Source organism: Brienomyrus brachyistius, chromosome 7 (genome assembly GCF_023856365.1).
Source record: "Brienomyrus brachyistius isolate T26 chromosome 7, BBRACH_0.4, whole genome shotgun sequence".
Lineage (NCBI taxonomy): Eukaryota > Metazoa > Chordata > Actinopteri > Osteoglossiformes > Mormyridae > Brienomyrus > Brienomyrus brachyistius.
The window spans coordinates 12,042,771-12,057,569 of record NC_064539.1 but is presented as its reverse complement, the minus strand read 5'-3'; the positions used below and the strand labels follow the sequence as shown (position 1 = coordinate 12,057,569).

General features: G+C 41.7%; 2 protein-coding genes across 2 annotated transcripts; both read right to left on the bottom strand.

Moving 5' to 3' along the window:
• Positions 1 to 112: 112 nt before the first annotated feature.
• On the bottom strand, positions 113 to 5,473 carry LOC125745642 (betaine--homocysteine S-methyltransferase 1). Its single transcript, XM_049018669.1, has 8 exons — positions 5,210 to 5,473; positions 4,769 to 4,901; positions 4,459 to 4,571; positions 3,892 to 4,083; positions 3,144 to 3,291; positions 1,727 to 1,909; positions 1,210 to 1,438; positions 113 to 417 (listed from the first exon to the last, which is right to left on the bottom strand). Exons 1-8 carry the CDS (start codon positions 5,225 to 5,227, stop codon positions 240 to 242), a joined length of 1,194 nt encoding a protein of 397 aa, XP_048874626.1. The 5' UTR covers positions 5,228 to 5,473; the 3' UTR covers positions 113 to 239.
• A 3,381-nt stretch (positions 5,474 to 8,854) lies between these two features.
• LOC125745639 (betaine--homocysteine S-methyltransferase 1-like) lies at positions 8,855 to 14,576 on the bottom strand. Its single transcript, XM_049018661.1, has 8 exons — positions 14,430 to 14,576; positions 13,756 to 13,888; positions 13,537 to 13,649; positions 11,602 to 11,793; positions 10,860 to 11,007; positions 10,025 to 10,207; positions 9,508 to 9,736; positions 8,855 to 9,257 (listed from the first exon to the last, which is right to left on the bottom strand). Exons 1-8 carry the CDS (start codon positions 14,571 to 14,573, stop codon positions 9,068 to 9,070), a joined length of 1,332 nt encoding a protein of 443 aa, XP_048874618.1. The 5' UTR covers positions 14,574 to 14,576; the 3' UTR covers positions 8,855 to 9,067.
• Positions 14,577 to 14,799: the final 223 nt, after the last annotated feature.

Below are 14,799 nucleotides of genomic sequence, written 5' to 3'. Positions count from 1 at the left end.
GTGTTTTTAGGCAAGTCAAACGAAGGTTTGAAAACTACCAATTAACTGTATTTTGAGATGTCAGACTATGGGTTCATAGATAAACTGACCAAAAGAAGAGAACACACTCAGATCAGTAGTGAGCATTCCTTTATGATAAACGGGCTACCTAAGACTGGTCCTGAAAGTGTAAGCACAGCTTTAGTTAATGTGTACTGTGAGCAATCTTAAAGGAATGAACTCAGAGGCTCTGAACAGGATCATTTAGCCGGGGCTTTCTGGAAGAGCTGCTTCAGCTGCTCCTCCGTTGTCGCCTCTTTCTGTTGCATCAGATCCGCGTGGCCCTTGGTCACTCCCCAGCCATCTGGGCAGGACATGGAGGGACACAAAGGTCGTCCAGATGCTGGTTTCAGCTTCTCCCAGTAATCACGGCGTGCCCTGGACAACAACGAGGTCAACAACGGGTTCTTATATGCTACATGAGTATTAGCAGCAATGACGGCTAAAACAATTAAGGATCAACCAATAAACTGAGATAATACAGAAAATCATCACATTTTTAGCCTATGCCAGTCATTTTCACACAATGCCAACAATAAATACATACATTAGATCACATTCACTAGCAGACGTGTCCACTCAAACGTTTATGATGCGTTTCGCGTCATTGTGTGTCTCCGCGGACAAACACCTGCTGCTCTCTTCAAATTTGTGTCTGCCCAGCATTGTATGCATAGCTCTGGATACACTGTGCATTATCGATTCGTTAGCGTCCAACATGGATGCTTTTGATAAGCGTTGGGGTAGTCTGCAAACCCTTTAGACTATTTACAAGATAAAACAGTTATACATGTAAATGTGTGTGTGTGTGAGTGTGTGTGTGAGTGTGTGTGTGAGTGTGTGTGTGAGTGTGTGTGTGAGTGCAGACTTGTCTTAAATTTAAAATCTCATACCAGCCTGCTGACCGAAATTGCTGTGAGCTGGTTCTCTGAATTTGTAAAACGGAGAAACAGACACAAACTTCACTGCTGTGCTACATGTGCTAGGAATCTCAGAATAATAATAATTTTAATTAATGAAAATATAAATACAACATGATGTTCAAATTCACAAAGTATGCAGCTTGACTGGAGAACCATGAACATTTCTGAGCCTGCATATACACAGAGTGAATACGCGAGTGTTGCGCTTTTGCCGGAGAAGTATGAACCAGCCTTTCTGGTTGCCCACCTGGCTCTGACCCAGGGCTTTGTGTGCATATCCAGGCCGCTGCCCCACGTCCCATGTTTCTCAGAGGCAGCAGGTAAGAATCCCCTCTCAGTGGCCAGCTCCTCCGCTACGGCACGGATGTGGTACGGCTCAAACCCGCAGCACCCGCCGATGTAGCGGATGCCAGCGTTGTACGCTGCCCTGGCATACTGCTGCATGTCCCATCTGGTCAGAATTCTGGGTTCCAGGGCTGTGGGGTAGCAGTAGATAAGGATTACTGAAAAAATATTCAGTTGTACCGAGTTGCTGCTCTTTCTGAATGGTGCAGTGGCACAGAGCACAGAGATTTCACCTTAACCCTTTAGCACTGGGCCCCGGTTGCTGCTAGCTGCTCTGGGTGTGCCGAGTTTGCAGGTTCTCCCTGTGTTTGCTTCCAGAGTCCAAATACATGTTTTTAGGTGAATTGGTATCTCTACTGTGCCAATAATGTGAGAGTGTGTGCCCTACAATGGATGCTGTTCTTTTTGACTTTGCCTACCAAAGGGGAACTCTGGCAGGTCGATGAAGCCCTGGCGATTGCAGTCAGGTGTGTGGTAAGCCAGGGGCTGCACCATGAAGTGGGCCTTCAGACCCGCTCGTTCCACTCCCTCCTTCATCAGCTTCACAGTCTTCACACACGTCATGGGGTCAAAGTGACAGTTCACGCCAACTATCTGGGCACCTATGTGAATTAAATTTTTTTTGGTTCCACAGCAGGAAGGCGAGAGAAAACCACACACATAATGTAAGTATGTTTTTGATTATACAGGTAGTTCTCAACTGCGCGAGCTAATCCATTCCAAAACATTGCTTGTTAATCAAGAACTCATAAAAGCAGGAGATTTTGACCCCATAGAAATATTATAAAAATTCTTTGGTTCCAGCCAAATTTTTTTTATCATAAATCTTTGCCAAATAAGCAAAGCAAGCACAAATGTATTAGCATTAACATTTAATTAAAAATAAAGGCATATTTTAACAAAAACCTTCAAGAAAAAACAAGAACTTCTTTGCCAAAATTAACATATACAGTCAGTTTTGGTCACCGTTTTCAGCAGATTGGGTGGGTATTTTTCTTCATGTTTCCCATTCTGAACTGATAGAGGTCGCTAACAAATGGCACGTAAAAGGAGCCTGGTGTATTACTGGGATCAGGTTGGGTCATGAAACAAAGTGGTTCAAATTGAGCACCATCTGAAAATATGTGCAGACATGCAAGGTACAAATCGGGCATGCACAGTCAGATATTTCACAAAGCAAAGTTATCTGGAAACTTTGGCAGGCTACGGATGGCTTTTTTGGGCAGCGTGCTTTGAGTGCAAATGTTTTTTTAATTATGAAAAATTGAAATTTTTATTTTTGCCAAAGAGAATTCTTGTGAAGATAAACTCTTAAATTGGGAGCTCAGAAAGTGAGAACTACGACCTGTGAACAAAGCAGCAAAGAAACCTAAAAGCATGTGAGAGAAAAAAACAAAATGGTGCGGAGTTCAATTAGCAAGACATTCAGGGTTGAGACTACAGGTGCACGTGGCAAACAGATCATCTGCCCACTCAACAGTGACAGACCACCTCCCCGGTTGAGATCCCCCCGGGGATTCCCCAAGACCTCTGAGACAATTCAAACACTGGTGTCCAGTGCCGTGCACAGAAGGACTGTGGGTAAATTCTACCAACTCTTGAACACTGTGCACAGTGAATTTTGAGTAATTGCCAATTATCAAAAAGGGGCACTTAACCTCAAAACGGGTGCACCATCATCTTCCCCCCCCATGCACGTGCCTGCCCATGCCCACCCAGCATACCCAATTTTACCCCCCCTCCCCCCAGATGACATCATGCTAAAGCCACTGCCATGACTTGAATGATGTTCTAGAATTAAATAAAAATCAACCGGAAGCACTGAATGAAACCTACCAGCCTTCACTAGCCTGACAGCACAGTCCCCAGGACTGACTCCATTCAGGTCTCCCTCAGGTCCAATACACAGGGTGGTTGCCACCGGTTTCCCTGTACTCTTCAGGACGTGAACAGCCCACTCTGCTTCCTCCACATGCTCAAAATACTGCACAGGACACAAAAATCTGAACTTATTTAAAATGCGATGGGGCTGACAGATACCATCCATCTTCTGAAACCACTTATCTTCTTCAGAGTCAGAGGGGGGTCCAGAGCCTATAGGTGCAAGGCAGGGAGCAACCCAGGATGGGGCACCAACCCATCACAAGACACTCTCACACACCCCTCACACCTATGGCAATTTGGCAATTCCAATTAGCCTCAACCGGTTTTTGGACTGTGGGGGGAAACCAATGTACTCAGAGGAAACCCCACGACACGGGGAGAACATGTAGGCTACACACACATGGAATACTGGTGGAGACTCAAACCCGGGTCCCAGAGGTGTGAGGCAACAGCGCTAACCACTGCACCACCCTTGACTGATATACAAGAGGATTAAAATAGGGCAGCTTATAAACTAGGAAGGAAGCAATTAGCCTTTAAAACCTAGGGTAGGTATGATTAATTTGGCAATCACTGGCAGGTTTAACCCAGTGGAAACACATATAGTGACCATAAAGTACAGCAGCAATGCGCGGCAGTATTTGATGTGTTTATGTACACCGCTCCAAACAATGTTACCAGGCGAAGAATTTTTAAATACCTCAGCAATCAAGAAGTCAACATCCTTCTTGATGAAGACATCGATCTGCTTTTTAAAGGTGGCCTTAACGTCATCCTCACTCTTGCAGCTCAGGTAGGAGGGTGTCTGAGAGACTCCGCCTGCCACCAGGGCATCACCCTCACTGGCCACCTCTCTGGCAAGGTCACAAGCCGCCTCATTGATTTGCTGACCCTGAGATTAGTAGAATACATTTTAGTTGCCTAGTTGAAGATCTTAGACAAGAGACTTTTCACTGATTTATCATAGGTAGAGTTTGACGTTTGCACCTCAAAGGCAAAAAAAACCTGCATACTTTATATTTTTACGCACGTATAATCAAAGCTGCAAAGTGCCAGCATAGAATACTGCAAATCCGGTCTTGCCGATTAATTGCAATTTCAACTCAGGCGACTGGGGGGGGCAGTGTTCCCGGTTGCCAATGCCATTAAGTCAGACGTAAATTTAAATCGATTCAGGTTAAGTAATAATTATATTATGTATATATGTATATATACACACACACACACACTAGAATGTTAAAAAAAAACCAATGTACAGAAAACTTACCGTGAACCGAACAACGTTGCCTCTGTTCTCAAGTTTATCATCACTTGCATAGAAGGTAAAAGTCTGCATGACATTTGAGCCCGCCCTCAAGAACTCTCTGTGCAGCTGTCGGACTAAAATGCCGAACACAGACACGTATATTAATTCGTTTATTCATCTGACCATTTTTATTATACAGTTTTCGTCTCCACCTTAGAAAATAAATGCTTTTGGTCGACTTAATAGGCAGTAATCATCAAATGATGGTGGTAGTAAACGTATAGTAATAGTAAAAGGATACTTCATTTGATAAGTGCATACTGCTGCCCACCGGCTTCAGGATGCTCGGCCGCCGCCTCGGGAGTCCACGGCCCCGCTTTGACGTAACCCCGCTTCTCCAAGGCGAACACAAATCCCCCGTCTCCGATTACTATTTCGCCCTTGTCAAGGCGCTCCAGAATCCCCTACAGCGCCAAATAGAAAACGTCAGCTGACTCGCAAATGCCTGAGTTTTAAAGTTACGTTTTCACATCAGAAAAGTTTGCAACATTTAATTCAAAATGAATTAAATTTCAATTATTTCACATCTTTACACAAAATGTTAAATTGTAAAAGTGTAAGAATAGGACGAAACCTCTCACAAAACCACTAAATTAATTATTTTACTTATGTCTTTGTAACACCCTATCGTAGTTTTATGCGACTTAGAAATTATTTATCGGTTGCATTTATTTTTGTTGGTAAAAGAGAGCTAAGCTTAATTTGCACTCACCTTCTTTGCTGGTGCCATTATTAAATGCAAAAGAACCTCGTGTTACAAACCCGAAAATGACACGTTGTAAGCGTAGAGAAACTTCAGTCGTCTCCGTGCTGCTCTTTATAAGACTGAGGGAGGGGTTGTTTTCGAGGTCGCTCTGACTCCTCGGTGTGGTTGGTAGTTTGTGTGCTATGTGATGCCACCCCTGAAATGTTTTCAGATGTCGCTCGAACGACCCATCCGACTTATTTTTTAGTAGTGACATCTCATGCATTGTTTAAACTACAGTTCATACGTTTCCCTTCTAAAGACAATTCAAGGCATGCATTAGTAGCCAAAACTTTGGTAACACCTAACATTTTTGCATTACGCTTTAAAAAATCACTATACGAATGCTTGCTGTAATGTTTATAAACAATCAATAATGTTCACAAATACCATACACTGGGCGATTAGATAAGTAACTGGACTGAATGTGATCGTGCACGAAGTCAGTTTGTTTATTTAATTATTCTTTAATCTTCCAGTAGCTTATATTGGATGTCGCTAGTTAAGCTGACAAACTCGTTCTTCCTGAAAGGGATGTGTCATGGATCCCGGCGGGTTTGGCACGAGGGCGTGGCATCATGCAGGCGGGGAACAGAAAGTGGACGACCCACTGGCGGCTCAGAGGACAAATGGGGATTTAGCAAAAAGAAAAACCACTAGAAACACTTATAAAGCAAAAACAGGCTACGAGGGGTCAAAAGTAAAAGGGGAAAACCAAAGACTACTTACGTCATACAATAAACCACTGGGGAACTGAACTGAGGCAGGGACTTAAATACTCAGTGGTAACGAGACTAACACAGGACAGGTGAGACTAATTAATAAAGGTTGGAAAAACAGGTCACAGATGAAACTAATAATTAATCAGAAACTAAACAGGGAAACTAAGAACTGACAAAGAAATAATGAAAACAGAATCTAACACAGGGAATAAGAAAGACAGATAAAACACAATCAAAGCACAAAGCAAGAAACCAAAATGGAAAATGAACTACAAAATCACGGGAACTAGAAAAACTGATGAAACCAATGAAACACTAGGGAACAAAATACAAAAACAGAGGAAGCAGGATTTAAACACACAACAGAGGGTTAACAGGTAGCCACATGCTTGGCTTGTTGAGCTGTGCTGCTGGGGAGTAGGGGCAACACTACAGACTGACAACAGGGGAAGACAGGAAAGACTGGGACAAACAGGTGCTGACCCCAACATGATGAACTAGAACTAGTTGCATCAGATATCATCTGCTTTATAAATTTAACCGCCAACTTACCAGCTTACCAGCACAAAGACATAGTTCTAACTCAGTTAATACTGAAGTACAAACCATGAACACGGTTCAGTAATTATGAAGAAATGAGCAGTATTTTACTTGTGTTATTTATTACTTGTTCCTTCAATAGTACCTTAGTAGTTCATTCAGTAGTCCCTTAGTAGTTTCTTCAGTAATTCACAAAGATTTGCAGATTTAACGAATATACTAACAAATATCGTAACTGCTTGAGATGCATCATGATTCATTACTGATCAATAAACATGAGATCTGTATTTCACATGTTATTCATTTTTTATTCCTTCAGTAGTTTTGGAAGGCTTAGTTTATCAGATATAGTGAATAAATATTATATTTATATAGCGCTTTTCGAGACCCCTAAAGCCATTTCAACCACCACCACTGCGCAGCACCCACCTGATAATACGATGGCAGCCATTCTGCACCAGTATGCTCACCACACAGTAGCTGTGGCAGTAAAGGAGCAGGAGAGAATTCACCAGTTAGATATAAGGGATGATTAGGAGGCCAGATCTGAAAGGGCCACAGTGGGCAATTTCAGCCAAGACATCAGGCTCGCACCACTACTCTTTCAAAGTTGCCCAGGGGTCTTCTATGACCTCAGTCAAGTCAGGAACTTGGCTTTATATCTCATCCAATGGATAACATCATTTTTTCAGCACAGTGTCCCCATCACTGCACTGGGGCATTGGTACCCACAGAGACTAGAGGATAGGCTAACCGCTTGGCCACACCAACCCAACTTTCCTAGTTGGTATCCCATCCAAGTACTAGCCAGGCCCAAACCTGCCTAGCTTCAGATGGATTAGTCTGAACTGCAGGCAGTATGACTGCTGACAAAATAAAATACATAGAAATTGCTTGAGATAAAACACGTGTCATGAGTCAGTAATGGTGAACAAACATGAGATCAGTTTGTAACTAAGATTTAGTTTTTGTTTAATTCCTACACAAGGTGTTTAGAACAACGTCCACTGGATAGATGAGACAAGCACAGAGATGTCTGGTACACAGTGTTATGTTTGGTGAAAATCAATGTATCACTACAACACCTCATGCCAACTGTCAAGCATGCTAATGGGGTGGCGGGGGGGGGGGGGGGGGGGGGGATTTATTGAGCTTGTTTTGCAGCCAAAGAACCAGAGCACCTTGCAGTCATCCAGTAGACAATGATCTCCCCTTAATACCAAAGTACTGTAGAGGCAAATGTGAGGCAATCTGTCTAACAGCTAAAGCTTGGTTGAAGTTGGGTCAAAAGACAATGACCAAAACTCACCATGAAATCCACAGCTGAAATGCTGAAACCAAATGCCCCTAAACATTAATGAGCAATGTTGAAAGGAAGAATGGGGCAAAATTCCTGTGAATCAAAGTGAGAAACTGACAGACTCATGCAGATGATTTCTTCATGATGATCTCAGCATTGTTAATGAAAATAAAATTAAAAGGTCTCCAAACCCCAATAACGAAGCCCAAAACAATTAGAAATACCAAATTTATAATAACCAAAAATATTTTTATTATAATACAAAACAAGGCAATTTTTCTTTGTTAATTATCCTATATATGCCTATTTGCACTTCATTCTGTAAATAAATTGCACAGAGCAGATGCAGATAAATGGAGAGCCTGTAATATTTCATAATTACGCTATTTGAGACCACTTTTCAGATATTTTATCACTTCTATTTTCACATATAATGGTACTGAATCTTTTGATCTTTCACTTAATTTTTTATTTTTAATAACCACCCACTAATCACTTTTCCTGGTCATATATGTGATACAAAGATATGCAGCACAAACTGATTAATGTGGTTGTGCATTTCATTCTTTTTACCACTTAAATGGCCAAGAAACTTACGCAAAATTCAAGATGGAGCAGAAAACTGAACTGTGAAATGGCAGCAGTAAATAACACTGTTCTTTACAATGTTTGTAAATTAAGGGATGACTATTTCTGGTGAAGGTAGTATGACAAGCTACAGAATTATGTAGCAAGTGTATAACACATGGCTTCTGCATGTTATCTAAAATTTGATAATGGAATCTTTTATGTGTTGCTTGTCCCCTGAGGTTATATTTACCTCAATTTGGCACTGGTAAGGCTCAGATATTTTTTCTTATACCATGATATATAAACCACAGAACTGATAATGGATTGTACTGCTATTTTTTCACATCACTGTGATACAACAGAAATCTCATGAGAAATTTACTTGTCTGGTCTTTCTTTTGTAAAACTGATGTTGTTCAGTGAATATTCATGCATTGATTTTCAGCTTGTGTGATAATACTCAAAAATAGCATCAGTCAATTTTTCGGGTGTTGAATTCAGTTTATTTTTTATGCGTTTTCCTTTATCTCACAGCAAAACCAGGTGTTGCAAGAGCTTTTGAATCTAACAGTTGAAACTGGAAGGAATTCATTCATTTTCTTGTTTTAAGATGGTAAGAAACAGGCAGGTGTAATCTCAGGTATCTCTGTGCTGGACCATCTCCCCAGATCCTGTTTTTGTTCCTGTCCTGCTTCAGGCACTGGCTTTGGCTTTCTTCTGCATCTCCAGCAGGTGCTGTATCTCCTGCTCGCTGGTGGCCTCCCTGTGCTGGATCAGGTCAGCATGTCCCTTCGTCACACCCCATCCCTCAGGCCTGGACATCGAGGGGCATGTCGGCCTCCCTGAGGCTGGCTGTAGCTGCTCCCAGTACTCACGACGTGACCTTTGCAACAAAACCGAGCATATGAGCACAAGCTCTCCGTGTGCGATGGGTCGTTAGCTTTACCTGGAAACCCAGAGGCACTTGCTTAAATTAATGTTATTAAACATCCTCAAACATAATTTCTACGATGTAATGCAAGGTATGATAAATGGAGGTACAATCCATATGAATGAACATTTTTGGAGACACCCTCTCTCCATGGCCTTGCCCTCGAGACCTCCTCCTCCTTGTAGTGCTTCTGGTTGCCCACCTGGCTCTGACCCAGGGCTTTGTGTGCATATCCAGGCCGCTGCCCCACGTCCCATGTTTCTCAGAGGCAGCAGGTAAGAATCCCCTCTCGGTGGCCAGCTCCTCCGCTACGGCACGGATGTGGTACGGCTCAAACCCGCAGCACCCGCCGATGTAGCGGATGCCAGCGTTGTACGCTGCCCTGGCGTACTGCTGCATGTCCCATCTGGTCAGAATTCTGGGTTCCAGGGCTGTGGGGTAGCAGTAGATAAGGATTACTGAAAAAATATTCAGTTGTACCGAGTTGCTGCTCTTTCTGAATGGTGCAGTGGCACAGAGCACAGAGATTTCACCTTAACCCTTTAGCACTGGGCCCCGGTTGCTGCTAGCTGCTCTGGGTGTGCCGAGTTTGCAGGTTCTCCCTGTGTTTGCTTCCAGAGTCCACATACATGTTTTTAGGTGAACTGGTATCTCTACTGTGCCCATAATGTGGGAGTGTGTGCCCTACAATGGATGCTGTTCTTTTTGACTTTGCCTACCAAAGGGGAACTCTGGCAGGTCGATGAAGCCCTGGCGATTGCAGTCAGGTGTGTGGTAAGCCAGGGGCTGCACCATGAAGTGGGCCTTCAGACCCGCTCGTTCCACTCCCTCCTTCATTAGCTTCACAGTCTTCACACACGTCATGGGGTCAAAGTGACAGTTCACGCCAACTATCTGGGCACCTGATTGGGGAACACAAACAAATTGTTAAAAAGCACACAAGGGTTTCATTCTCAATGTACATGCATGGATATAGAGACATGGAATAAAACACTAAGCAAAGAGGATAATTTCTACAGATTCTGGGGTTCATGCAGTATTATAATATAATTTAGGACAGGGAAGAACAGATGTTCTCATGTGTGCGTTGCAATCTATGAATATGGACCACCAAGATAATTCAGGAAATAAAGAAATTATGGTTAGAAGCTATAACATAAACTCTGTATAGGCAACACATAATATAGTGCTGTAATGTCCTAAAAACTACATAATTTCACAGAGAATTTAACAGTATGCATTTAACCTGAATGATTCATAGCAATGTGGAATACATTGAGATTTATATAGACAGTGTATGATGTTGTCCTAGTAAATATGCTCCACTGTGAAAGAGGACTGTCTTAGACTTGACTTCTTTCGGAATTTAAATAATTCCCGGATATGCTCTAACAATTTAAGGCTGGTTTTATGTGTAGGTTACTCCTGCAATCTCAGAGGGATTCTGTGACTTTTAGTAAAATAGTGCACATAACTTTTAAGGAATTCAGTTTAACTCATATATCTTCATACACCCTCACACAAGTGCTGGAGAAAGTAACATTTAGGCCATACCAGCCTTCACTAGCCTGACAGCACAGTCCCCAGGACTGACACTATTCAGGTCTCCCTCGGGTCCAATACACAGGGTGGCTGCCACCGGTTTCCCTGTACTCTTCAGGACGTGAACAGCCCACTCTGCTTCCTCCACATGCTCAAAGTACTGCACAGGACACAAATATCTGATCATAATTAAAGTACAATGGGGCTGCTGCATAACAATGAACTAAAAAGAATAAGCTACAACCTTATATCAATGTAGGTCTTAAAGTATTAAAAATAATAATAGAACATAGCACAAATCTAGCAGTACAGTCTCATTTATTTATCTAACATACACTTTTGTCCAAAATGGCACACAAGTGAGAATGAGAGTGCAGGGTGTGTAGCTGGGGTTAAGGACCTTGCTCAAGGGCCCAATGGTGACATCACTCTGCCAACCAGAGGATGTGAATCAGTGACCTCCTGAGTCCTAACCCAAAGAGTCACACACCAGCCTTAATAATCAGAATAATCCATCCATCCATCCATCCATCCATCCATCCAAATGATTATAAGTCTTTTAAGGTATTACAAAAGATTCTTTTATATTATTTAATAATTTACCAGTTGTAGAAATGTATAAAGAAGAACGATATATACACCACATGACAATTAATATAGGATATATATTGATGCATTCTTTAACTGTCCTGTAAAACGTTGCAGGGAAACTGCAATATCCTTCTGTCTTCAAAACTCGAGAGCATTATTGTACCTCTGCAATCAAAAAGTCCACATTCTTCCTAATGAAGACATCCAGCTGCTTTTTAAAGGTGGCCTTAACTTCAGCCTCACTCTTGCAGCTCAGGTAGGAGGGTGTCTGAGAGACTCCGCCTGCCACCAGGGCATCACCCTCATTGGCCACCTCTCTGGCAAGGTCACAAGCCGCCTCATTGATCTGTTGTCCCTGGAGTTAATAGATGGTAAATATGATTCAGACCAGTTACATAGATATTGGTTGTTTCTGTTTTATGAGTTACTCTTCAGGGATACTTTGAGTACATCTTACAATCTTACAAGTATCTTACAATAAAGTTTCTTCCAATATTTTAAGTCCAAAAGAGCTCTAAATCCTGCAGGAGAGTAGGGGTCTTATAATTCAAAATGAAATCAATATAGTTAATGAGTTTAATGATTGTTTTACACTGGTATTCACTGTAGAGGACATGAGTAACATACCGACTCCTAATTCCTAATCCAGCTTCATCTTTGACCAATATATGTATAACTGAAGTTGATGTACTACACAGCCTAGCTAAGCTCAAAATAAATAAATCACAGGGCCCTGATGGCATCTTATCTATAGTTTTGGAAGAGATGAGGGATATTATTTGCCAACCTTTAACTTCACTATTTCAGAAATCCTTATCTGCTGGTGTGGTATCTTCTGATTGGAAGCATGCTAATATAACACCCATATTCAAAAAGGGGGATAGAAGTAACTCAACAAACTATAGGGCAAATAGTTTAACTTCCATAACTGCAAAAGTAATGGAAGCTATAATCCAAGCAAAAATGATAGATTACCTGGATTCAAATAACATTCTGAGGGATAGCCAACATGTATTTAGGAGAGGTAGATCCTGTTTAACTAATCTACCTGAGTTGTTTGAGGATACAACAAGAGAAATTGATCACAAAAAGGCCTACAATGTGATCTACTTAGATTTCCAGAAGGCCTTTGATGTTGTCCCCCACAAATGCCTCCTGCTTAAACTCAAAGTTTCAGGCATTTTAGGAACTGTAGCAGCTCGGATTGAAAACTGGTTAACAGACAGGAAGCTGGGGGCAGTTATTAGAAGCACAATGTCACAGATGGTCTGTGTTCATATTGGGGTACCGCAGGGTTAAATTTTAGGACCACTGTTATTCCTCATTTACATTAATGATGTTGACACCAATATATACAGTAAACTGGATAAATTTGCAGACGACACCAAGGTGGGTGGTGCAGCAGATACTGAATTAGCAGCACAGAATCTACAGCAGGATCTTGATTTAATTAGTGACTGGGCTGATACCTGGCAGATGAAATTTAATGTAAATAAATGTAAGGTGATCCATGTAGGGAGCAGAAATATAAAGTACAGATATTTTCAACTGAAATAAGGAAGCTGATTATGAGAAAGACGTCGGTGTGTATGTTGATGCTTCCATGTCCCACTCTCACCAGTGTGGGGAAGCAATTAAAAAGGTCAATAGAATGTTGGGTCACATCTAAAGGTGCGTGGAGTTTACGTCAAGGGAGGTGATGCTAAAATTATACATTTCCTTGGCAAGACCCCACCTGGAGTCTGCAGGTTTGGTCACCATACCTTAAAAAGGACATTGCTGCCTTAGAAAGGGTTCACCATAGGGGTACGAGAATGATTCCTGGAATGTCTTACGAGGAGAGGTTAGCTGAGAGGAACTAGTGGCCATAAGTGGAAATTAGTGGGAGAACACTTTAAACTGGATTTGATAAAGCACTTCTTTACACAGCGTGTAGTTAGAGTATGGAATAGTCTTCCTTTGTTCCTTTACATCAGGGCTAGATAAGATTTTAACAGCTTTAAGCTATTACTGTAGTTCAATTAGTTGAGCTTGATGGGCCGAATGGCTTTCTCTCACTTGTAGGTTTGTTATGTTCTTACAGTCTTAAGACACTCACAGAAAGACGTAGGTCGTTGCCTCTGTTCTCCAGTTTATCATCACTGGCGTAGAAGGTAAAGGTCTGCATGACATTGGATCCTGACCTGAGGAATTCCCGGTGCAGCTGGCGCACTGAAATATAGCGGAGAAATGGAATCTTCACTAAAAATCTGTTTAAATCACGCAGATTTGCATTATCTGCCCGCATGACTTGTCAGAGCCAAGAAATGCGTCTTACCGGCCTCTGGGTGAGTGACGCTGGCCTCTGGTGTCCATGGCCCTGCTTTGACATAACCGCGCTTCTCCAGTGCAAAGACAAAGCCGCCGTCACCAATGACAACTTCACCTGTGTTCAGGCGCTCAAGAATTCCCTGGCAAGAGTTTATATTGTCAAGTTTTCTACATTTATATGTGTTTGTCTATCCTAATGGAAGTAGCTTGGCTGAGGTACATAAATTTGTGTCTATTATTGATTCTTATTCACTCTGTATTTTTGAATTTAACTGGGGCTGTGTCACGCTTGAAGTGTTCTGAACCAGTTACAACTCTGACATACGCCTAGATAACTTGATTATTTGATTGTCAGTGTTTTCTTTTTCAAATGCTAAGATTTAATGGCATTTGCACTCAAGCATGCAGAGATAAGCTGTATTTTGTAACAACAAAACCATAAAATGTGCAATATTTTATCTTCATCCAAAGTTCTCCTAGTTTCCTTCACTGGGAACCTTTCATTCTTATATTTTTATTTTCATGTATTATTCTTTTACTAATAATTTGGAATTACAAAAGAATATATTTCCTAAAAATACAATAGAAATGATTGGTGTCTATTTTTTGACTGTATAAATACTCTAAATTGTGAAAAACAAAACGTCTAAATGAAGACAAAGGCACATAAGAAGAACTTACTTTTTTGACTGGTGGCATATCTTCCCGTTTAAGAGGCACTACGAAGCACTTTGCAACAGCTGGTTCCAAAGCTGAATCTGGACAGAACTGAACCAAATGCCAGTTTATATTATTGAAACTGGGACTGGGTGGAACTGATGTCATCTCCATAAGCCCAGCTGATTGGCAATATATTGTTTGTTAAGGCCAGTTTTGCAACTGACAACCTTTACTCACCTTCCACTGTGTGAGCATGTGTGTGTGTGTGTGTGTGTCGGTGGGACAAGAATAAGGTCAAACATGTCCTTTTGTCATAAAATCATTTCATGGTGAATATACACCTGAATAAACACGAACAGGAAGGACCATAACGCCACATCTTACAAACAGC